General features: G+C 45.0%; 1 protein-coding gene across 1 annotated transcript; it reads left to right on the top strand.

The window, feature by feature from the left end:
- Window positions 1-7,813: 7,813 nt before the first annotated feature.
- On the top strand, window positions 7,814-22,628 carry GABRE (gamma-aminobutyric acid type A receptor subunit epsilon). The gene is made up of 9 exons (XM_040999986.1): window positions 7,814-7,869; window positions 11,370-11,575; window positions 11,936-12,003; window positions 14,971-15,191; window positions 15,945-16,027; window positions 17,366-17,503; window positions 21,480-21,632; window positions 21,767-21,966; window positions 22,245-22,628. The coding sequence occupies exons 1-9, from the start codon at window positions 7,814-7,816 to the stop codon at window positions 22,626-22,628; spliced, it is 1,509 nt and encodes a 502-aa protein (XP_040855920.1).
- Window positions 22,629-23,464: the final 836 nt, after the last annotated feature.

The raw sequence follows: 23,464 nt of genomic DNA on the forward strand, positions 1-23,464 counted from the left end.
CCTTATCCTAGAATGAGACCTTGCGCAGTTACAGGACATCACAGCCTGTCTGTCACCAAGAGCCCCCTGAGATTGTTTTCACCACCTTTCAAGGATTTTTCTACAACACAGCCTCACACAAAAGGCAACTGGTGACTGGAAAATGCACAGTCCTGAGGGATCATGGACCCCAGGCAGAAGTATGAGTTAACCATCAGATAGTTTTAGGTTCAGTTGTTTCTAGCTCATGTTCTGCCACTCATGAAAAGAACCAACTGCATCGTGGTTACTGTTAGATGGTTCTCAACAACATTGTTATGTTGCCAAATAAAACAAGCCAGCAGCCCACAGATTCTGAACTTCCTGTTGTAAATGATTTTGTTGTCTGAATCAGTCTGAGTAAGGGCTTTCATCATTGGCAGCTAAAAGCAGCAGAAACCACCCAACACAATGGCTAACTTGAGCAATAACACTACCTAAGTATGCAAGGGAAGTATCCTCTTTCTCATATCAAAGAAACAAAAATAGAAACTGAGGCCCAGCAAAGGAAAGTAATCTCCCTTGCTTTCTAAGAATACACGAAAATTCGATGAGTAGTTGCATTGATTATAATAATAATAAGTATTTATATTCTGTATTATCAGATGAATAACCCTTGTTCCCTTCTAGGTTTGCTGTTAAGCCACAAGTGTGGGCTGGGAAACCAGATTCCCAAAGGATAAAGAGAAATGTGTGAAGACTGAATGTAAACAGGCCTGTGAGTAATGGCAGGAAAATGCTGACATTAGGACATTCAAATAAGTGTCATTCTGTGCGTCATAAAGCATCAGAAACATTTGCAAGATGTGTTTCTTGCTTATGTTTCTTGTGAAAATGAATACAGGAAAGCTCATATCATTCTGGTCTGAATCTAGAGAACATGAGAATGAAAAGGGTTGACCCTCTAATTTTGAAATTAAATGTTTTGTCTTAGCAAACTCAAAGTTGAAAAGTGGGAGAAGGTTCAATTTTCTACTTTCTGTCAGAAGAAAAAAAGATCTTCACTTACTACATCAAGAAGGGATCTCTGTTTAAAACTGAGTTAGAATGTCCCTGCCTACAAACAGGATTCTTTTTTTTTTTTATTTTTTTTTAAAGATTTATTTTTATTATTTTTTCATTGGAAAGGCAGATATACAGAGAGGAGAGACAGAGAGGAAGATCTTCTGTCCGATGATTCACTCCCCAAGTGAGCGCAACGGGCCGATACTATGCCGATCCGAAGCCAGGAGCCTCTTTCAGGTCTCCCACGCGGGTGCAGGGTCCCAAAGCTTTGGGCCGTCCTCGACTGCTTTCCCAGGCCACAGGCAGGGAGCTGGAAGGGAAGTGGGGCTGCCGGGATTAGAACCGGCGCCCATATGGGATCCCGGGCGTGCAAGGCGAGGACCTTTAACCACTTGTGCCACCGCACCGGGCCCAAACAGGATTCTTAATTCAAGAAAACCTCAAGGCTAGTGTCATTGAACAATTATACTCACTTTGAAGTTCAGATTCTTTTTACAGGCCATCATATTAGACTCTTAAAGACAGAAATATGGTTTTTGTTATTTTTCCTGTCAAAGAAGCACACAGAATCAGAAAAGCCTCAATTTGGCTAACTCACTGCTGAACCCTTTTTATTTCATACATGGCACTATCTTTACAGTTTTGGAATTGACACCCTACCAGTGGTGGTATTGATGGAACATTAGAAATGAGGTAACAGACCTGGCACCATAGCCTACTGGCTAAAATCTTTGCCTTGTATGTGCTGGGATCCCATATGGGCACCAGTTTGTATCCTTGCTACTCCATTTCCTGTCCAGCTCCCTGCTTGTGGCATAGGAAAGCAGTAGAGGATGGTTCAAAGCCTTGGGAAGAAGCTCTTGGCTCCTAGCTTCAGGTCCATTCAGCCCTGGCTGTTGCGGCCACTCAGGGAGTAAACCAGTGGCTGAGAGATCTGTCTTTTCTTCTCTCTGTAATTCCAGGAAAAAAAAAATCTTAAAAACATAAAAAAGGTAAAACCTGCTGTTTACAATGTCATTTTTATCCTGAAACTACATATTATATTTATCTGTTGGGGGAAAATGTTGATTTTATAGTATAGGCTGCTGCACTCTGTAGAATCCATGGGAGAGCTTCCCTCATCCAAGAAACTTCTTGTAGCACTTACTAAGGCACAGCACTCCCAATTGTAACCTTTGATTAGCAGCTAGGCCCAGAAATTAGTACAAACTTGGCTACTGATTTGTCATGGATTGTGGACCAGAAATGCCTTTCACTAAACCAGTTACACCTGATCACCGGGGAAAGATGCCTCTTCCGGAAATGTCAACAGAGATTCCTTCTATTCTTTCTTTCTTGATCTATAGCAAGGCACAGAAGTGTGGCTGGTGAAGGAAATCAAGGTCAACTCAGGCTCTTTATTCTAGCCACCTTGCTCCAACTCCAAGGCAGAATGACATTGCTCTCAATCATTATGGAAGCATCTATTTGCTCCTTTGAGGCTTTTTGCAAAAATCTTCCTTAGGATGGCATAAATAAATAAATTTGCTCCTCAGGGTTATTTGAGCTTAGAAGCCCTGTGCCTTGAACTTTGGGTTCTGGAAAATAGGCAAGCCAGTAAACCACACAGACTGTGCAAAGTCCTGCAGCTCTGAAGGATGAGTCATCTGCTTTTACCACCACTTGAAATAAACGATAATGGCTCAGCAGCCTCTCATATATTAATAGCCTTGTCATTTTGCCTTCCTCCTGCTCCTTTTATTCAACATTAGAATTAGAGGAGGTAAAAGTAGTTTTCAAGCTGATCACCCCAGGTTTTCTGGATCCGAAGATGTCCTTTGCACCCTGACCAGAGTGACAGCTGCTAGGCATTCGCATATCGTCCTTCTCATCTATACAAATTTTGAACATTTTCATTGAGTTTGATACTGTAAATTATCAGAATTATTTCTTTGTCTGTATCTTTCCTGCTTTGCTGTATAAGAAGGCAAATGTCAGGAATACATGAATTTATTTTTTGTCACTCAACATCCGGAATGGCACCACTGAAATGGTACAGGGCTTCGAGTGCTACCCTCATACACAAAGATGCACAAAGGGGCCAAGGATTGGCACTGTAGGGTGGGCTTTACTGAGATGCCAACTGTCTCTATGCCTAGCAACTTTGTGGTACAACACATTCCTTCCTGCCTCTGCTACAAATCAGAGTGCCTGAGTACCAGCTTTGATTAATTTGAGATTTAATCACTAACCTTAAGTGGATAGGAGGAACAAAAAACTGGAGAGAGTACAAATTCGTTTCTCCTGCATTTCGTGTCAATGTTAAGGAATATCCATTTCACTTAGCAGGATTCAAATTCAACCCTTCTTCTCCTTCCTTGTGAGATGGCACCTAGTTCCATGACTTCAAATGCCATTCAAACTGCGGGTCACACTCAATTACCATCACTCTTTATGACTCTCTTCTTACTTGCAGAGTGAGTGCCACTAGGCTAGCTTGAGGTGCTCACTCACTAGCCAAGTCATCCAGTTGTTCAAGGGCTTGAATGTTGTTTTGTCCACAAGAGTTCCAGCCTTTTGCAGTGTTGCTCATGGTTCTGCAGCGTGTGAATATGTCTGGGTCTGGCATTTTGTGCCTCAGTCAGACACATCCTGACTTTTACTCAAGACCTCAGGGATAGCAGGTGAGTTGCACTACCATTTACAAACTATTAACTAATATCAGTAATGGTGACAATGGCTGGTACATTTTTGTGAGTACTGAGCCTAACTAACCATGGGCCAGCCACTGTGTACACTGTGAATCATCACAAATGTTCCTGGAGATGGGATGCATTATAACTCTAATTTTTACACATGGGCAATATGGGGCCCAAGGGCTTTCAGTCACTGGTTCTTGATTATCTAGCGAAGGATCTGGAATTCCAATTGCAACCTGGTCCTGTCTCCAGGAACCTCTAGAGGCCTATCACCAGCTCTTACTGGCCTGCTTCCACTGTCAGCCCGTCTGTTCCAAAGCTTGATTGTCCCCTGCGTGCCCCTTCATCTACCTCAACAGCTGGTTTAGCTTTATAGATAGTTTTTCTCCAGCCTTTCTCTTCCAGTGTCTCTGGCACAACTATTGTTCTTGCAAGCTCAGATACTTGAAACTAAGAGTCTTACACAACTTGTCTGGGCTGGTATTTTTCCCTTGTCCTAAAAAGAAAAACATGTCATGCATGTGCTACAAATGATGCAAAGTGGGGACAGGAGCACACATGCTTCCTGCTCAGCCTCTCTGGCTTTATTCCTCAACTACATAAATAGCAGAGTGCATAGTGGTTTGCTGTTGGTTATGAAATTTGATTATTCACAACTAGCAAGGGCGTGCTTGCTTCTCTTCTGATCAACAGATAGTTTAATGTAGTTATGCAAATGCACCTGTTGAGATTAACTCTGTGTTTACAGCCAACTTGAGTATCAACTTGATGGAACACATGTCTGGAATACAAATAGCCAGGGAGTAGGAATTGTATCCCCTTACATGAGTGTTCACACATCTACACAGAAGCACAAAGCTAGATAAAAAATATTTATTTTTAATGGAACATTAAATGTCCTCTTTATTTCTGTTCTGCCACCGTGGTCACCTGGGAAGAATTTCTGAGTCTTTTCATATTATCATTCTTCTTGCCTTTGCCGCTTCTGACACTACATCTACATCCATGGAGCCGCCAATCGTGAAAACCACACATTTTAGATGTTTTTCCCTGCCGTGGCTGTGTTTCCAGCCATCCTCGTAGGTGTGCTCTCCTTCAGATTCCTATGACTCCCTTTCTGTGAGAAAAGTGGCAAGCCCTTAAACCTGCCCCTCCTCAAGAGAGAATTTGCTTGGAGCGAGGTTTTGACATGCAACCTTCTGTTCTGAACTTATCTGTAGCTCCCCCATTGCCCACAGGAGAAAGCGCAATCCTTACTTTCAAGGCATTCTGCTAGCCTGTCCAGAGTCCTACTCCAGCTTTTCCCCTCACAAGTCATCTTCACACAAATGCTTCTGGTAAACCCCTCAGGTTCTCTGCCAAGTACTATGTATTTCTGGTTTTAATACCCCAGTCAGCTCTCTTCTTGGAATGGCAATGTCTTTACTTCTATGCTGCAATGGTCTCAGAACCACTGGAAGTATATTCCTGGAGGATCTGGGGTCCTCAATCTGTTCCCTTGCGCAACAGTACCTCAAAAGATTTGTGGAAATCGGGCCTGGCGCGGTGGCGCGGTGGCACAAGTGGTTAAAGGTCCTCGCATTGCACGCCCGGGATCCCATATGGGCGCCGGTTCTAATCCCAGCAGCCCCGCTTCCCTTCCAGCTCCCTGCCTGTGGCCTGGGAAAGCAGTCGAGGACGGCCCAAAGCTTTGGGAACCTGCACCCGCGTGGGAGACCCGAAGAGGCTCCTGGCTTCAGATCGGCATAGTATCGGCCCGTTGCGCTCACTTGGGGAGTGAATCATCGGACGGAAGATCTTCCTCTCTGTCTCTCCTCTCTGTATATCCACCTTTCCAATGAAAAAATAATAAAAATACATCTTTAAAAAAAAAAAAGATTTGTGGAAATCTGATTTCAAAGTAAATTTATTTTAGTGCAAAAAGTTGTTTGAAATCCAAGCATGGGAAAATCCAGTATGCATTTTCCACGATTTTTTTGAAGATTCCTTATACTAGTCATTTTTGCAACAACTTCCCACACCTCTGACAGAACACATGTTAAGGCCAAGGCTATATCTAAGGCTTTGCTTCATGCTCCGCCATCACCCAAGTCAGGTTCTGACACAGACAAACACATGGCAAATCCATAGAGAACCAGGAAACAGTAATAACACTCCATAGTTTGGCACAGTGTGATTTATCTTAACATGTAAGAGAAAAGTTTTTTGAATTCTCTAATGAAGCAGCTATAATCATTTGTGTCTTTCAGCTTCCAGGATTCAGTCACTCTTTTAGCAAATGTAATTAAATCCTACTGGTCAATGTGCAGCATGCTCCATTCAGGGAAATACAGGGAACTCATACTAACCTTTCTTTCCTGGAGCACCACTGTCAGTGCTTGAATGGATAAATATGAGACACTTCAAATCCAAGGTTGGCCACAGCAAGTGCATATTTGTCCCTCCCTGCAGCAGCCTAGTGCTGACAAAATACCAGGTAGATGGATGGGCAACAGAACGTCCCCTGCACTCAGCGAGTCTCTGTCGCTGCTTCCTGCTCTGTACGTGTCTCTCCGGGGTAAAACCAGCAGCATAATTTTCAAGACTCAGGGAAGAAGAAAATGCCGGTTCACCTGTTCAAAGGTGACTACAAAGCCAAGCACTGGAAAGTAGGGGTCCCTGTGTTTTCAATTGCGTAAGTCTCATGCCAGTAGACTTGGTCCTGCCACGAAGTTAGGAAGCCTAAATCTGGAAAGCATACATTTGCTCTGCTGTTTTTCTTCTTTCTTGCACTGGGGTCTGAAGAAAGCCTCAGATCCCAGGGTATACGGCAGCACATAGGCAGCAACAAGTATTTGCTGGGTGCCTGTTGTGTGTCCACATCTCCTCTAAGTTTCAGGGATACAATGGAGAACCAGACAAGCATGTGTGTGGGACGAGGGAGATTTGCTGTAAACAACAGTACACCCCCAGAAAAGTATTAGTTAGTGAGCAGTGTTATGAAGCTAACAAAGTGGAGTGGTGTGATTCAGTGGTGCGTGAGATGACCCAGGTACAGCAAAGTCTCTCCAGGGAGCCCCAGGCATGCTGCCATGTGCACAGTCCTTTCTAGAGCAACAGGTGGAGCTTTTGCTAGTGTCTGGCAGGAGTTCTTACATCAATCGTTGCCATCCTTCCCACTGAAATAAATCAGGAGGGTCTAGCCATAAAAGATGACATTCAAGTATGTTTGAGACCACTGACATGTTGCCCTGGACAGAGGCGCTGTCCCCCTCGGTTGTAATATCACCAAGTGTCCAAAAAGCTTTGCTTGGGCAGCCTCAGAGAGTGCTCTCCCGGGCCGCCTGCATTTCAGGAGATCTCTCCTACTGCAGTCCCACAGGCTAAAAAGCTGCACCGAGATCCAGGTTACACCAGGCGCAGCACAGAGCTCAGAGAAAGTCCTGCAACAAACAGTACTGCTTGGTCTTCTGTGGAACATCACTGCCTCGCCCCCAAATTCTCTTGCTCCTTAGCCCAAGGACAGTGTTAGGCAATCCAGCTGCCTTCGGATGCCAAAAGACCAGAGTGTATGGAGTTGTTGGGCTCCCTGAGGCATTATGAAAGCGCCACGATATGCAACAGGTGAAGCAGCCAAGGGCTGGATAGCACTGTCTACTCTGCGGCGTGCCAGAGGCCTGGAGGAGGTGGTGGAGCGAAAAGGTTCCCTCCCCTAGCCCCTGCTCTTGCGCCCCTCCCCCACCCTCAGCCGCTCCAGGTCTTCGCTGCAGGCGCCTTTTCCCCAGCCCTGGGCCCCAGGAGCAGCCGCCCGCTTCCCCTCCCTTCCCCCAGCCCCCCTCCCTTCCCCGAGTCTGTCTGGCAGCGCTGCAGTGGTGGCGGCTGGGGGCGTGGGGAGGGGGTTGGTGACAGAGTTCCCCCTCCTTCTCCCGCCCTCCCGAGCTCCTCGCTGCCGCGGCCAGCAAGTCGTCGGAGATTTCCATCGGGGCTGGGGGCGGGCCGGGGTGGGGAGCGCGAGGCGGGGCTAGTGGGAGGAGTGAAAGTTGGAGCGCAGCAAAACCTGCCACATCGCGCTCAGTGAGACCAGACTGGACGCAGCGACGTCTGCGCAGGTGGTCGCGTGAGTCAACTACACGATGTTGTCCAAAGTTCTGCTGGTCCTTCTGAACGCGTTCCTGCTCCTGCAGTCGAGGTGAGTCTCCACGCCCGGACCTGAGAGCCTTCTGTGCTCGGCCTCCAGGACCCTCGCAGCCCCGAGTTCCGGGCGCCCTGCTGCCCTGCCTTGATTCATTTAGTGGTCTAGCCGGGCTCCATGGCTCTTCGACGCACAGCCAAGCTCCACCACACTCCCGCTAAAATGGGGCGTCCTGTGCCGCTGACTAGAAGCCCAGGGATGGAAGGTGAGAATCTTGTCCCTGGCCACTCATGTCCCTGGTCACTAGCTCGCCAGAGCACTGCAGCGGCCAGGGAGCAAGCACTCCGCTTCCCTGAGCAGGAAGACAGCAGTTCGTGCTGTTGCGGCCTAGGGAAGTTGGGAAGGTGCTATGAGGGCTAGCAGAGCGCAAAATGAGCAAAAACTGTTAACATTGTTGGGTCCTTTTCCCTTTCTCTCTCATATTTTATATGACAGACATTTATATATTTTCTTCCGGGACGCCTACTGAGTACCAGATACAGCACCAGACAACTTGAACTTTCCTCGCTCCCCATTCCACCTCTCTGTGTGCTAGTCCGAAGCAGGAAACTTGGTTTAGACTGAGGCTTCCAGTTCTAGTGGCATGGTGCCTCGCTGGCTTCACTCCGCGTCCCTAGACACCCTACCGAGGTTTGGGCCTACTGGAGCCAAAGGCCAGGGGTACTGCTGGGTTCCAACCCCTGTGCCCATTGCAGATCTCGCTGGAGTGAGCTTGCCTCACCCCTTCTTTTGGCTCTGAGACTTTGTTAGGAAGATTACTCTTGGTTTACTGACTGTTGAAGTTGAAAGATGGCTGTTTTATTTCCCACCAACACTATTGTTTCCTGCTGGGTGTGAACTGTCAGGTTCCTGGGATTCGAATCTGTGGAGCTTTCTGATGGTCTCCATGGCTGTGGGCTTATTTGTTCCTATGGGTGAGAGGAGAGATGGCTTCTCTGTCCATTTCAGACTGCGTTTGCTTCTCAGGGGAGGGGCTGTGTGGAAGGAAGCCCTGCTGGCTCGCCAGTATCCTAGCAGGGGCTGCCTCAGCAGGGGCTGGCTAAAGGTTTCGGAATGCATGGCAGGAAGTTCCCGTCATCCACATCCCTCTAGATGGAATTTGAACTGGTTGAAAGAACTGACATGGTTAACTAGCTAGGGCAAAAGATGGCTGAGGGTGGGTTGGCCGGGGTGGGGGTTGCCAAAGGCAGTGAGGATTGCAGAAAGGAAAACAGCAGGGGAAGAGGGCCCATGCTCTGGAGGAGGAGGCTGCCCTCGCAGCCACAGTGGGGAGGGCTGCAGTATCGTGTTCAGGCACCGTCAGCATGGCAACCTGTGACGTCAGGGAAGAGCTGTACAGGTGACAGTGCTAGGCCACACTGAACAGGGAAAGTACAGTCTTAAATGAGTTGTGTGAGGATCTGGGCATGGCCCTTTCTCTATCTGAGCCTCAGTTTTTCTAACTGTGAAATGAAACGGAGAGCTAATGTAGAAAAAAAAAAATCCAGCGGACCTTCTCTTGTTTCAGCCCCTTGCCATCCAGCTTAGGGACAGGTGGGAGTAGTACACCTGCTGAGTCACACCTGCAGGGCACGGGTGCCTGAAGAGACCCTGTCCACAATCCACTTGCTTCTCAAGTTCATTTTTTCCAGCCCTTAAAGTGAGTTTAACAGCTTGCTGGGAAAAAGAGAAGCTTTGTCAGCAGTTCCTTAGCTCCAAGGATCCCAGGATGTGGTTGTGGTTTATTTGTATAAGTGGCAAAGGCAAACTGTAGGAACAAAGCAACCTCAATTCTGTTGCTACTATGTTTTTGGAAGTGCTGGTCTAGGGCCAAGGAGGCCTTTGGTGGTCCCAGTGCTTTCATGTGTGTTTGCCTTTGCACTTGTCAACCTGTGGGAGGGGTTGCTTTTGTTTAGGTTTGTGGCATGTGGAAGGGGCTGCTGAAGGGTTTTTGGTGGTCCTGGCTGGCAGTGCACAACCTCTCACTGGCTGCCAATTTGGACTGTGCCATGTTTCCAGCCACATTGCTCAATGTGCTGGGCCTCTGCCCCCAATCCATGCCCATGAGTTGCTGCGTTTATCTCTTCAGAGGGTTTAGGACCTGGCTTATGTGCTTCTGAGACGTGAGCACTGCAGAAAATGAAGACCTTCTCTGCTCATCAGCAGTGTACAATGAGAATTAGCTGCTGCAGGCATGAGAAACGATTTCAGCTTCAAACATCTACATGCCAGTGAAGCAATTCTAAGAGCCTGAAATCCTAAAGAAAAAACGCACTTGCTGCCCAGGTTGGCAGTCCTGTGCTTTGCAATATGGGGGCCAGCCCGTATCTCCTGCCTCTAATCATATTCTGAACAGTGGCTACCATTTAAAACATCATTTTGGAAATGTAACATACAAATACAAAAGCACCCAAATCGTGTTAGAACACCTCAATAAATTTTCACAGAGTAAATATCGCTGCGTAGCCAGTGCCTGGAACAGGACATGGAACATTATTGAGCACTTCGCAAGAGACACCTACACACAGATGAAAAGATTCAGCAGGCGCTCCACCCCCCCCCAAAAAATCACTTTTCTGACTCCAAATCAAAGGCTCTTATAAACCTTTTAGTTATTATTGAATGAGAACACATACAAGTGCTCAAATCTAAAGCACACAACTTCTGAGTTGTCCGGAAGTGAGCACATCTGTTAGGAAATCTGAGGACTAAAGCATGACCAGAACGTTAGAGACCCTTTTTCCCCCTTTGCTCACTGCCTCCCCACAAACAACAGTACCCTGGCTTTGAATGCAGCAGGAGAGTTTCAAACATTGGTAAGTAGGCTTTTAAAATGATTATTGCTATTATGATTGCTATCATCATAATTATTAGCCATGATGCCTGTGGAGGGTGATCAGGATGGACCTATGGCCACCCAGTTCCTGGGGAAAGCCTCCTGCTTTTCCTCACTGAGCTGCTCACAATTGCTCTTTAGCCTTCTTTTGCATTCCCCACCCCCTCCACCCACTTCCGCCCCTGGTAAAAGAAATATTACAAAACCAACAAAACTGCATAATATTCCTACAATTTCCTGGCCTTCCTTGCTCTGGCTTTTGCAAGCATTCCTCAGCAGCCTTGGCCCGATGCCTGCCCACTGTTCTCAGGTGGTGTTGGGCAGGCAGGCTGGTAGCAAAGGGTAGCAGTAGTGGCTGACAAGCCAGATCTCCCACACAAATGCCCTCTTGCTTCATTTTACGCTGAAAATGCTTTACGATTGGGGTGGTAAGTTTTTGGGTTCTGGTTGAAGTTTTTTTTTTAATACAGATTATAAAAGGTAGTGTTGAAAGTCTTCACATAACAGCAAAATTAAAAAAAAAAATAGTAAGCCTAATGGGTCTCATGATTTACCATTACCAGCTACTATTTAATTAAGCCTTGCATTGTGGACATTTTGATGTGCTTTTGTTCCAAGAGGTACTGGCTGGCACCCCAACAGCATGGAGAGCCGAACCGCATTGTTTATTTGTATGTTCTAGGGTTGAAGGACCTCAGGCTACATTGGAGAATCAGACTTCCACCCACGTTGATGTCATCACTGCCCCCCAGCCTGAGCCTCTCAGGGGAAAGCTCCCCTCCGAAGAAATAAAACCTGCTGCTGGGACTGGCAAGCTCCCAGAGGCCACTCGCATCCTGAACACTATCCTGAGTAACTATGACCACAAGCTGCGCCCTGGAATTGGCAGTGAGTAGCAGAACTAAGTTTTTCCTTCCCAGACACCACAGTGGGGGGTGAGGACGTAGCCGGGGAAGAGTGGGCCTGGCAATATCATTGACCTTGGTCAAGACTTCTTCTCACCCTGTTTTTTTCCAACTATAAAATGAGGCATCTAAACTAGAAGTTTGATCTGTGAGTATATCCAACTCCTAAACTGTAACACGTTGGGTCTCCCAGTGAAAGAACAACCAAAGAACTGGGACTGAACACTGAAACCATGAGATCCTAAACCCTGCCTGTCTCTCTTTTACTCCTTTTTGACCACTCTGTCCACTGCTGCAAGCTGCTGCTTGACATTGACCTCAGTTAATTCTGCTTGTTTTACAGAGAGGCCCACAGTGGTCACTGCTGAGATCTCTGTCAATAGTCTTGGTCCTCTCTCTATCCTAGACATGGTGAGTACTGAATTCAGTGATCATATTTCCCAGTGCAGGGGATGCCCTATGGTGTATTCCACACATTTGCACTTTATGCTCTGTCCTTCTGTGACAATTCCAATAGTATTGATTGCATTTTTTTCTGGAGGAAGGTAAAAATATATCAAACATCACTGACTTGAGAACAAGATTGGAAAAGGTAAGTCCTTTATTTCCTGACAAGGACCTTCAGAATCATGACTCTGTATTTTTACCTTTCACTCAAAACAAACAAACAAACTTTAAAGGTCATCATGGAATGGCTTTTTCGTATAATTGTGTAAACTTGTGTGTAATTATTAAATCCTTCCTTGTGTCTCTAATTTTGCCCTCCTTCCTTCTCCTTTTCTTACTGCTATATATTCTAGTGTCAGTACATCCGATTAGCTGCATTACCTCTCCCATAGAATATAGGAAGGCCACTGCTGACACCAATCCAGCCTCTACGTAATCTTCTGAGAGATGTACCTCCTGTAGTTCTGAAGCTGCTTGCAGAGTGCAGTTCAATCCCACCCCTAGCAGGCAGAGTTCTCCCTGAGTGCTTCTTCTTCAATCCTTCTGGGTGTTCCCAGGTCACCTGTACCTCCGAGCTGAGCCTTTGCTCACTTTCCTGTTGGGGACTTAGTGACTTGCTAAGCCTTCTCCTTCAGGGTCCCGCTTATAAGGCGTCTTGTTTACAGCACCTTTTCTGCCCACCATGGCTACTAACTTCTCTGTTACACCACGCTTCTTTCTAACATTTAATATTTCTAGTTTATATCTTGCTTGTTACCTGGTCTTAAATTCATCTGTTAGTGGTAATTACTTGCTTACCATAACACAATGGGATCTGTGATGCTAAGGAATTAGTATGCATTAGCAATGAAAGATGCCCTGCAAAGCCAGCTGCATCTATGGAGACCCACAGTGACTGTGACAGCTACAGATTTGGCTGTATCCAGGGCATACATTGTTCTAGCCTACCAACTATGCCCAGCAAACACCGTGTGAGTGGTGGAAGCTCAGAGCCTGGGCTGTGAAATGGGCCTTACAAATAGACATAGCCAAAGGTAAGCAAGGATTCATATAGGATTTATAGAGAACCAAGGTATTGTGAAACCAAAGGTGAAAAAAATTGTAGCTGCAGCTACCTAACTATTTAGTTTTGGGAAACTAATTTCTATCTATCTCCATGGCATCAGGACAGTAGCCTTACAATAGATGAATGCCTTGTTTCATGCCTATTAATAATACCAACATTGATCTAACCTAAGATACTGAGAAATATTGACATCCAACAAGCCCAAAGGATAATATAATAACCCAGAAGTCAACAAACCTGGTGTGGAACATAGAACTGTTCTAGAAAAGAGCCAGGACCTAGATTTTCTTTGGCCAATAAGGTGGTGTTTTAGCTTGGGCCAAGTGCCTTTTGAAAATTCCAAATCCTTCTTTGGTACTAAATTTCCCTAAGAAGTCTTGGCTTCTGTGTGTTTCCAAATAGTTCTTCAGTGTTGTGTGTTGTCATTGTTCTTGCATAGCGCACTTGACCCCGGTGGAGTTGTTGAGGAGGGATGTGTCTTTGCCCTCTACCTACAGAGCTTCGTAATGTTTTAAGCTTGATTCCTTGGAGCCTATATCTTACTGCAGCCTATAGGATAGCCGACGCTGCCTTGCTGCCTTTGGGATGCCTGTTTTACATTTGAAGTAGCTGAACCTTTTAGGACATTGTGAGGGCCCATTTCCCTTGCACAATCAATGCAATTGTTTGAGCACCCTCCCATAAATCAGATGTTATACAGAGCACAGGCCTTGTCCTCAGGAAGGGAATCCTGAGCCAATGACACATCCATTTTAATTGACTATATCTACCACTCTTGTAGTTCTAACCATTTTAAATGCTGGATGGAAACTTAAAAGCCAATGACCAGTCTAGAATCAATTGCCTATCACAGCACCAACAGTTGCTAAAGCGGCCTTCTTGTAGCTTTTATCATAGGTGATTTTTAAACACTGGGTTTCTAGTTTCAGCTGAGTTAAAAGATGTACATCCCAAGCTCCCTTGTTAAACTGGAGACAGAGCTGTTTGTTATCAGATGATGTGCAAGAAACTTAAAGTTGTTATTTTGTTAAACTAAAATTAATGCTCATTTGAAACATAACAGAGCAAAGGCACAGCATGAGTGTGTAGGGGAAAGCTTCCTGCTGTGAAAATGCAATGCAGGATGCAGCTCTACTTCCAAATCAAAGATGGACTCCCAATAAAACTGTTAAACATACCTTGATAGGATGCTGGCTGTCTGCCATTGGCTGTGAGCACAATGTCAGGATACACTTAAATAGCAGAATGATGGACTTATGACTGCTTATGAAGAACTATACTGTTTTAATAACATAGGGGAAAGCATTGAGAGGGGAGGGAATTCAGGAAGGAGGAGGGGAAATCCTAGAGCTGATAGAATTGTATCATAAAATAAAAAAATAAAATTTCCATTCAGAAAAAAAAATGCATCTTGATTTGAGAAATGTGCAAAATGACATTTTAGATTCCATGAAATAGTATTTCTGTAAACCTCTCATCTATAGCAGGTGTTAGAGTTTCTCGGCGTGTTTCTAGTGAGCATAAAGGAAATGGTAAGATAAAGTAGTAGCGAGATCCATCTAAGGCAAACCTTTCCATTGTTCTGAGCCATGTGAGAAAGTTGTGAATTGCTGCAAGATATGGGAATCTAGCTCCTCTCATCCTTGATAACTGATTTCTTGGCTGAGATTATTAGCCTTGGTAACTTCTGAGTCCCTCCTAGCCCTGATGTTGGAACAGCCTCTGAATACAGAGAAAGACGGGACTTCGCTTATTTCCTGCTTTCTTCCCTTGTTGTCTTCAGATTAGATAATGGCACAAGAAATGCTTGCATGTGAATGTGCTTTGCTCAGCCCCAGTGTGTGCTTTTCCATCCTTCCCATCAGGAATACACAATTGACATCATCTTCTACCAGACCTGGTATGACGAGCGCCTCTGTTACAATGACACATTTGAAACTCTTGTTCTGAACGGAAATGTGGTGAGCCAGCTATGGATCCCGGATACAATTTTTAGGAATTCTAAGAGGACCCAAGAGCATGAGATCACCATGCCCAACCAGATGGTCCGCATCCACAAGGATGGCAAGGTGTTGTACACAATTAGGTATGTCTGATCTATGCAGTCTCATCTCTGGGGGCACTCCCTCCCTTCTGATTAAAAACAGATTCGTGGGCTTATGAGTTCATGGGCGGGGGGGGGTGTCTCATCCTGAATGATACTTTAAAGGCCTGTCCAACTGTCCTAGATCATGAGTTTAACCCTCTCATGTGCAGATATAGAAAACACCAAATATCAGAAAAATAAATTTTAAAAAAGTTGTTTAAAGCTGCTCACCAAGTTTGCGGCAGAACTGGGCCTAGTATTCACTTCCTTGGGACCAGCCCAGTGCTCCTTCAACTAGAAGGTACCAGTATAACTGCACTGCACGGACAATTCCATCCCAAGTGGGCACTGGATTTAAAGACACGTCCACGGTGATGGAATTGTCCAGGCGGAGCAGCAAGACAACGGTTGGAAAGATTCTTAAGAGCAGGCTGAATACTTGAATGCCAGGCAGGGGAAAGTGGAGTATGGATGGTATGAATGGAAGGTAAGTGAGAGAAAGAGTGTTGACAGATCCTGAAAGCCGGGCGGGGTGAAAAAAACAAAAATCCATTTAAGCTGGTCCATACACTTCTCTGACGATGGAGTCCACAGTAGACAGACACAGCCAGGCTGTCCTTCCTCCGTTTTAGTCTCTGAGACTTTTGTAATAAATTTTACTGTTGACATTCATTGATGGTGGTCCCCGCACAAAGCTGGGTGAATCGCTAAGTATTCAAGGCCAGCCTAATGAGGATCCTCTCTCCCTTCTAGGATGACCATTGATGCTGGATGTTCTCTTCACATGCTCAGATTTCCAATGGATTCTCACTCTTGTCCTCTGTCTTTCTCTAGCTGTGAGTACCTTCTTAGGTTTCTGGAGCCCCAGAGATATTCTGGATCCCTGCTTTTTCTCATCTTTACCCTTCGTATTTTTTTCTATCTCAGTTTTTCTCCTTAGATGGTATCAAGATCTTAGGCCTCTGTATATACTCCATCCTCATCCCCTTTCCTGCTGACAATATTGTGTTGCTCCACCTGGAACCTCATGTAGGCTCCTCACTCTCTTTAACCCACTTCAAGTCAGTTACCCAGCTCTGACACGCATCTAAAACATTGCTGCTCGTCTCCATCTCCACTGTTAGTACCTTGGTTCAGGTCTCTCTCGTCTTCCTCTTACATTTCTATAACATCTTCAGTCTGAATCTAAATATGTTGAAACTAAATGTATCACATCCTCCCAAATCCTACCTCCAGGACAAACGTGCAGCCTTTGTGTTCTCTCTCGTCTCATTGAAGAGCAGCCACTTGTCCAAGCCGAAAGTTTTGATGCTTCCCTGTACTTCACCTCCTACATAAACATTGTGTTTCTTTTTCTCCAAAATATCTAGTAATCCTGTCTACTTACCCATGTTCAGTCACTACCTTGGCTTGTGAACTTCACTTTTTTTTCTTGTACTTGTGTTGCTGCACTGACATCTCATACCTGGTCTCCTTGCCAACATACTCTAATCACATAAGAACCAGAGTGACTTAACTAAAACGTCACCTATGGCACGTCACTTCTTTATTTCAAATTGTTCCTTAAATCTCATGAATCAATTTCAAATTCTTTGGAAAAACACAAAGCCCTTTATGAAATGATCTCTGCCATGCACTTCTGTCTGTGCATCTCATTGTCTATTAGTGTGAGTTGCCATAGCTGAAATTTTGGCATTTCCACAGTACACTAGACATTTCACCTTTCTGTGCTGCCCCTCATCCCTTTGCCTCATCTATATCAAAAGCATTTTCACTTGACTTTCAGCTCAATTGGAATGTCACTGTCTCTTTGAAGTCTTTTCCGAGTGTTTTCCCCTATTTTCTTTTATGTTCAATGGGCAAAATAGTTTTAGAGCATTTCCAAAATTCACAGGTGGATACTTAATTGTCTTTAGTGATAAAATAGCAATGTTTGAGGGTAGAGTTCTTGCCTTGCTCATCCTGTCATTCCAGCACAGCTCCTGTTGCTGAGGAACACTCAGGAAATGCAATTACTGAGTAAATTTCAACAATAAGGTAAGAGAGGCAAGGTCCCACAGCTGGTGATGTCTGAGTAAGACTCCAAATCATTGCTCAAGCCAACTCCATGCTGATAGAGACCTCCACTGGGCTTTCCAATCTCATGTGACTCTCCTTCCCACATTGCTTTCCAGTTTCCTATCCGGAGAATGAGATGATATACAAGTGGGATGATTTCAAGCTCGAAATCAATGAGAAGAACTCCTGGAAGCTCTTGCAGTTTGATTTTACAGGAGTGAGCAACAAAACTGAAATTATCTCAACCCCAGCTGGTAAGCTTGTTACGGGATCCAGGGGTAGTTTGAGACTCAGGAGGGTGGTAGGCATAACTGGAGATGGCCATCCTTACTAATGCTACACATTCATCCTGTGGAAATATAGGGAATGGCTCCTGTCTTATACATGCTAAGTACTTACAACTGTTTGCAGAGGAAACTGAGACTTTATAACTATGCCTCAGTCTCATCTGCAAAGAAGTAAGTGCTTTGCCAAGCTCCCTGAGGAACAGGTAAGTAAAGTGATTTTGTTGTTGTTGCTTTTCTGTCATAATTTGCAGCTAGCTGTGACAGTGCAGACCCTTCACTTTCAAAGTCTTTGTTAGAAGAACAATGACCTCCTTGGATAACTTTTGGCAATTGAGCTCAAGGAAGCTCTCTGTACCTAGCACCAATTCAAGCTGGTTGAACAGGAAGCAAATTCTATCCTGATAAGAGGTGGAGGCCTAGAATTCTGTCAGCTGAGTTGATTGGGACAGTCTGCAGAAGTTACAGCAGCTACAATGGCTATTGTGTTGACATTTATTTATTTTTTTTAAACTATAACTAGTTTATTGAACAAGCTGGGATCAGAAAAAAAAGGCAAACAGGCATTTATCTTATAAAGGAATAGCCCTGAAGAGTGCATATTCCTGTTAAGGCTTGATGGTATATTCAACATAGATGTAATGACCATTGGTTTTCTGACCTTGTTACTAAAAAGGATTAGAGTGGGAGGGCAGCCATAGCTCTCTTAAACTTCAGTTCCCTACAAGGTGTGAGCATCTTTGCTGCTTGTGTTCCTAGGTAATATGAATGAAGCCAAGGAATCTTCCCAGGGTGGCTCCCAGAGAGCTGTCCTGGAAATCCTCTTCGCCCGTACTGACCACTACCCTCATCGTTTCCAGAATGTGGATGGAGCCAGTCACCCAAGAAATCATGTGTCCATGAGAGGCATCTTACTTTCCTTCTGCAGAAAACCTGCTTTTGCTTTCCTTGTTGAGCTGGTCTCTGGGTGAGGGACAGCTCATGCTCATCTGCTAGAGCCTTGCTTGCACTGTACTAGGCAGGGGCTATGGGCTGCTTTACACATGCTCTTCTTTCTTGGGGGCTTTAAGGAAGTGCTTTTACTACCTGCGTGTAGAATCCTTGCTCTTCTGCCAGCTAACCACGGACCTGCCTCTTGGCTCTCTGTACTTGTTTCCCAAAGTAGGTGGGGACCCATCTTCAAAAGTGGCAGAGGAGACAAGGCCCAGGGGCTTTCAAGTCACTAGTGGTTCCGTTTAGTAGATGGTTTGCATTTCTTCAAAATGGTGCCCTAGTGACTACAAAGCCCCAGAGCCATCATCATCATGGAAGCAATGACAATTAGGTAAGCATCATAACTCTTTGGGAGAGATGAGGGTTCTTGGGAAGCAAGGAACATGTTTTATTTCACTTCAGGCCAGCTGGTCTTGATTGACGGTTTCTCCAGTGTCAGAATTACCTTTGGGACTGGTCTCAGATGCCGCCAGTCAGCCCCTGGGGTAGTTCTGTCTGGGGAAGACTTATATATTCATCCCCTGTGAGTTCAGAATCCACTGGCCACTTGGGACGCCAAACCAAAGAATCTCTGTTTCAGGAGGCTCTTAACGAGTCTAGACTCATCCTTAATGGGTAAGCCAGTTTTAAGTGATGACTGTTAAGGCTCTGATACAATCTTACCAATGATGGTGAATTTACTGTCCTATTAAGAGGGTTTCTTTCTTCTGTAGATAGTTTTACTCATCAAAAAATGTTCATTATTTATATGACAAGGAAGTCTCAGAAACTTCCAACTACTGGATCAAGTTCTTTGTCTCTGGAACTATCCAGCTTACATTAATTAAGGTCATTCTTCCACAAAGTCAAGAATAAAAGACTGGTATTATTACAGCTCTTGAACTCTTTCTGTTGTTCACATAGCATAGTTCCTTTTCCTTCATTGTGTTGCTTGAGTCTTTGGATTAACTCATCTTTCTAGATCTAGTCGTAACTTTACAGCTTTCATAGTATACTGGACAACTTTGGTCTCACCTAAAGCAAATAGCAGTAAAAGCAAAAAGCATCTTTAGTCTTGAGCATCATTTTGGCTTTGGTTCCTCAGCTCTATATGTCTGTCTTCCCTTGTCCATGCTTCTCCATTTCCCAGGAAGAAGATACTGGTGTATCATTATTCATCTCTCAACATTCAACAACTGGTTTCTATCTCTTGAGAGGCAGAAAATACGCTTCTTTGTCAGAATAAATAAAATTACAATATATGATTGAATAATAAATCTTGCATCACGAACGTAGAAACTCAGACATTTGTAGAAAATAGCTGTAGCTAACGAAAAGTGTCCTAATTTGCAGCCATGATCTCTGGGAAAAATAATTAAGAGTTTTGATCAATAAACTTTGGTCAATAGGCAATTATAAGAGTAGGCCCTACAGCACCTTTGCTGGAGTTTTGTCCCCAAAACTACTACTCTAGACACAAGTTTCCCTTGGACCCCAAGTACTTCCTTGCCTTTTTCCAGAATTTGAGAAGTCTTGCTCCTTGAGTATCAGTGTTATCAAGGTAAGAAACACTGCTCTTTGCCATTCAACTCAGGAATGTTGGGCTACTTAAAAAAAAAAAACACAATACATGGACAGTTTAGTGTCCTACTCTGCTTCACAAAGTTCTTGACCAGCAACTACACCAGTTTTTGATAACCTACTGGTTTCTAAACTCTGCTGGGTTTGGATTGGTGGCGTCTCAACCACAGAATCTTCATGAGTCCTGCCTTACACTAAAGCACACTAAACTGAAGGCCAAGGAATTCCACAGTAACACCAGAGTGGAACAGTGCTGATATTGGTGGGGTATGCTGGGTATTTTAGAGCCTAGCCTCACTACAGATCCAAGAGTGGAACTATTAGAAATGTGATGATGAGATTGGAAAGTGACATTCTGAACTTGGACAAAAGCTATGACTCAATGGCAGGCAGAAAGTTTCGTTGGATGTGTCAGATAGGACAAGATGAAGAGTACAACAGAATATGCCAGTAGAGATGTAGGTTCTCGGTCAGTCCTTTCTGGGATATTGTCATCTAGGGTGAGAGCCAGAATCAGGGATGCCAAAATGAATGTGAACACCTCAGTCAGCCTTGTGACTGAATATTTGGCAAGCCTAAAATTCTTATTTGTAATAATTCTTCCATTTTCTACAAACACCAAGTTTGGATAAGGAGTTACAGACTATGAACAGGGAGTCTGAGGTTTCAGTACTGAAATCTGCAGGCTATTTCAGGAAATCTGAGCGTAGATAGCATTGATTTAGGTAAATACACATGCTAGTACGAGTGTGTAAGATGTCAGTGGGAGCTACATCACAGTCAGCCTTCAGGGGCAAATTGAAGAGTTTAGATTTAATTCCATAACTCATGTGGAGCAGGAAAAAAAGGGCAAGTGAGTGAGTGCTTTTGTCACAAGTGGAATGGTGAATATGTAATAAGGAGGTCAAAAGATCCCATACCTCCTCCAGCACAGCACGGGCCACTGGTGGCTCATTCCTGAGGATACGTTAAGAATCAGCTGTACACTGTTGGCCATGTCTCTGAGAATATACAAATCATCCAATTGGCTGTGAAGGCCTTGGTAATCTGGAAATCAGCTAATATTTGGAGAACTAACTTTTTTTTTCACTTTCATTTGACTAAGCTGTCACCCTGGAAAGACAGATATTGTGTGAGACAGTGAACCAAACAAGAAGTGATCCTGGTTCTGGCCTTGGCTTAGCTCTGAACTGACCATGGCTCTTGCAGGAAATCTCTCTGGGCTTCTTCTGTTCCTATGTGTGTTACATTGGAACATGGCTTCTCTTTCATAAGGCTGTGTAGGGACTCCTCTGAGATCAATAATAGGACCTTTAATGTGGACGCCCTGCTTTGGTGGAAGGGAGACCTTATGTCAGTGTTTTAATGAATCAGTGTTTTGCATGTCTTACAGGTGATTTCATGGTCATGACATTTTTCTTCAATGTGAGCAGGCGGTTTGGCTATGTTGCCTTCCAAAACTATGTCCCTTCTTCTGTGACCACAATGCTCTCCTGGGTTTCCTTTTGGATTAAGAAGGAGTCTGCTCCAGCCCGGACCTCTTTAGGTAAGAGAGTAAGGTAGGCAAAAGCATGGACACATGACCTTGAGTTAGCTTGAACTGACATCTCAATGGATACTTTGAGCAGTATATTACATGGAGTCAGAAATTGAGCTGCCTCTGTCTCCGTGCTCTTGCAGGGATCACCTCTGTACTTACCATGACCACACTGGGGACTTTTTCCCGTAAGAATTTTCCACGTGTCTCCTATATCACTGCTTTGGATTTCTATATCGCCATCTGCTTTGTCTTCTGCTTCTGTGCTCTGTTGGAGTTTGCTGTGCTCAACTTTCTGACCTACAACCAGATGAAAACCCATGCTTCTCCGAAGCTCCGCTATGTATGACCTGGGTATGGGAATGGGGGCAAGCTTTTGGGAATGTGGAGCTAGACCAGCGGGGGCACAAGGGTTATGGCACATGGGTAGCCAGATTGCCCAATGATGGCGGGGAGTTCCAAGGTGATGGGGAAAGTTGAATCAATTTTTACTGATGGGAGCTCTGGGGGTGGTCAAGAAATAGTACAAAGGACAGGTCCCAGAAAACGCCAAGGCAGCACTTCAGCGTGGCTCATCTCATTTGATTTCTCACTCCTCCCTTGTTCCCTTGTCCCTTTCAGCCTCGTTTCGGTAGCAGTACCCAAGCCCGTGCTCGTGCTCATGCCCGTGCTCGTGTCCGCCAGAATCAGGAAGTTTTCGTGTGTGAGATTGTCACCGCTGAGGGAAGTGATGGAGAGGAGCCCTCATCTTGCCCTGTTGGACGTGTCCCCAGCCCAGATGGCACCCAGAGTCCCCGCAGCTTCTGCTCCAAGCTGGCCTGCCACCAGTGCTGCAAGGGTTTCCGGAAGTACTTCTGCACCGTCCCTGATTGTGAGGGCAGCACCTGGCAGCAAGGATGCCTCCGTTTCCACATCTACCGCCTGGATAACTACTCACGGGTTGTTTTCCCTGTGACCTTTTTCTTCTTCAATGTGCTCTACTGGCTTGTTTGCCTTAACTTGTAGGTGTCAAATGATGCCCTATGAGGCAACCACTCCAGTTCCCTGGGAGAGTCCAAGCCCCTGGCCAAGGGAATTGGGCAGGGAGTAGACAATAGCAGCAGCAACAGGAGCAGCTAGAGAGTGTCTTTCTTCCCCATTTCCAAAGTATAAGCTTACCAAGCATTAGTTTCCATTGGCCTTCTCCCCAAACTTGTTCATCCATTCAGTTTCAGTACCCCATTTCAAGTAATAAGAGCAACTTCCCACTTGCTGCTCTTCAAGTGGCAATCACAAAGTTCAGTCTTAACAATCAATTCTCAGTGATCAATTTCCTAAAAACCCTGCCCATGTAACAACAGATTAGCTTTATCCCAATAATGCTGATACCCATGGCCGGCTCCTCCCTCAACATGAAAGTGCACAAATCCAGCCTGTTGTAGATTCCCGATACCTTAAAATGCTGGGCAGCAGTGTAAGACGAGAGAGGCCTCTCTTCCTTAACTCATATTATTTTACTATTGGTTTTATCTCCTTCCCCTTCTACATGTGCAGGCACTGATATTAACCTTTTAGGAGTAGGAAAGCCAGCAAGTGAATGTGTATGGGACAGTATCCTCCCGCCCCTTTCTGCTGCGACACTTCACTCCTCTCCACTGCCTCCATCCGCACTCCCAATTCAATGCCTTACATCCAGTATTTATTTTTATGTGTGAGAATAGGAATGACCCCCTGCTTCATATGCCACCTTCTTCCTCCTTCTTGACCTTTGTGACTTTTCCAATAACTTCCAGTGACCATACCAGCCCTTACCCAAGCGCTAGGCTTTGGAGACTTCCTGGGGCCAAAGAAACTAAGGAAGT

The sequence above is a fragment of the Ochotona curzoniae genome, unplaced genomic scaffold (genome assembly GCF_017591425.1).
Source record: "Ochotona curzoniae isolate NIBS_2020 unplaced genomic scaffold, NIBS_Ocur_1.0 scaffold_1852, whole genome shotgun sequence".
NCBI lineage: Eukaryota > Metazoa > Chordata > Mammalia > Lagomorpha > Ochotonidae > Ochotona > Ochotona curzoniae.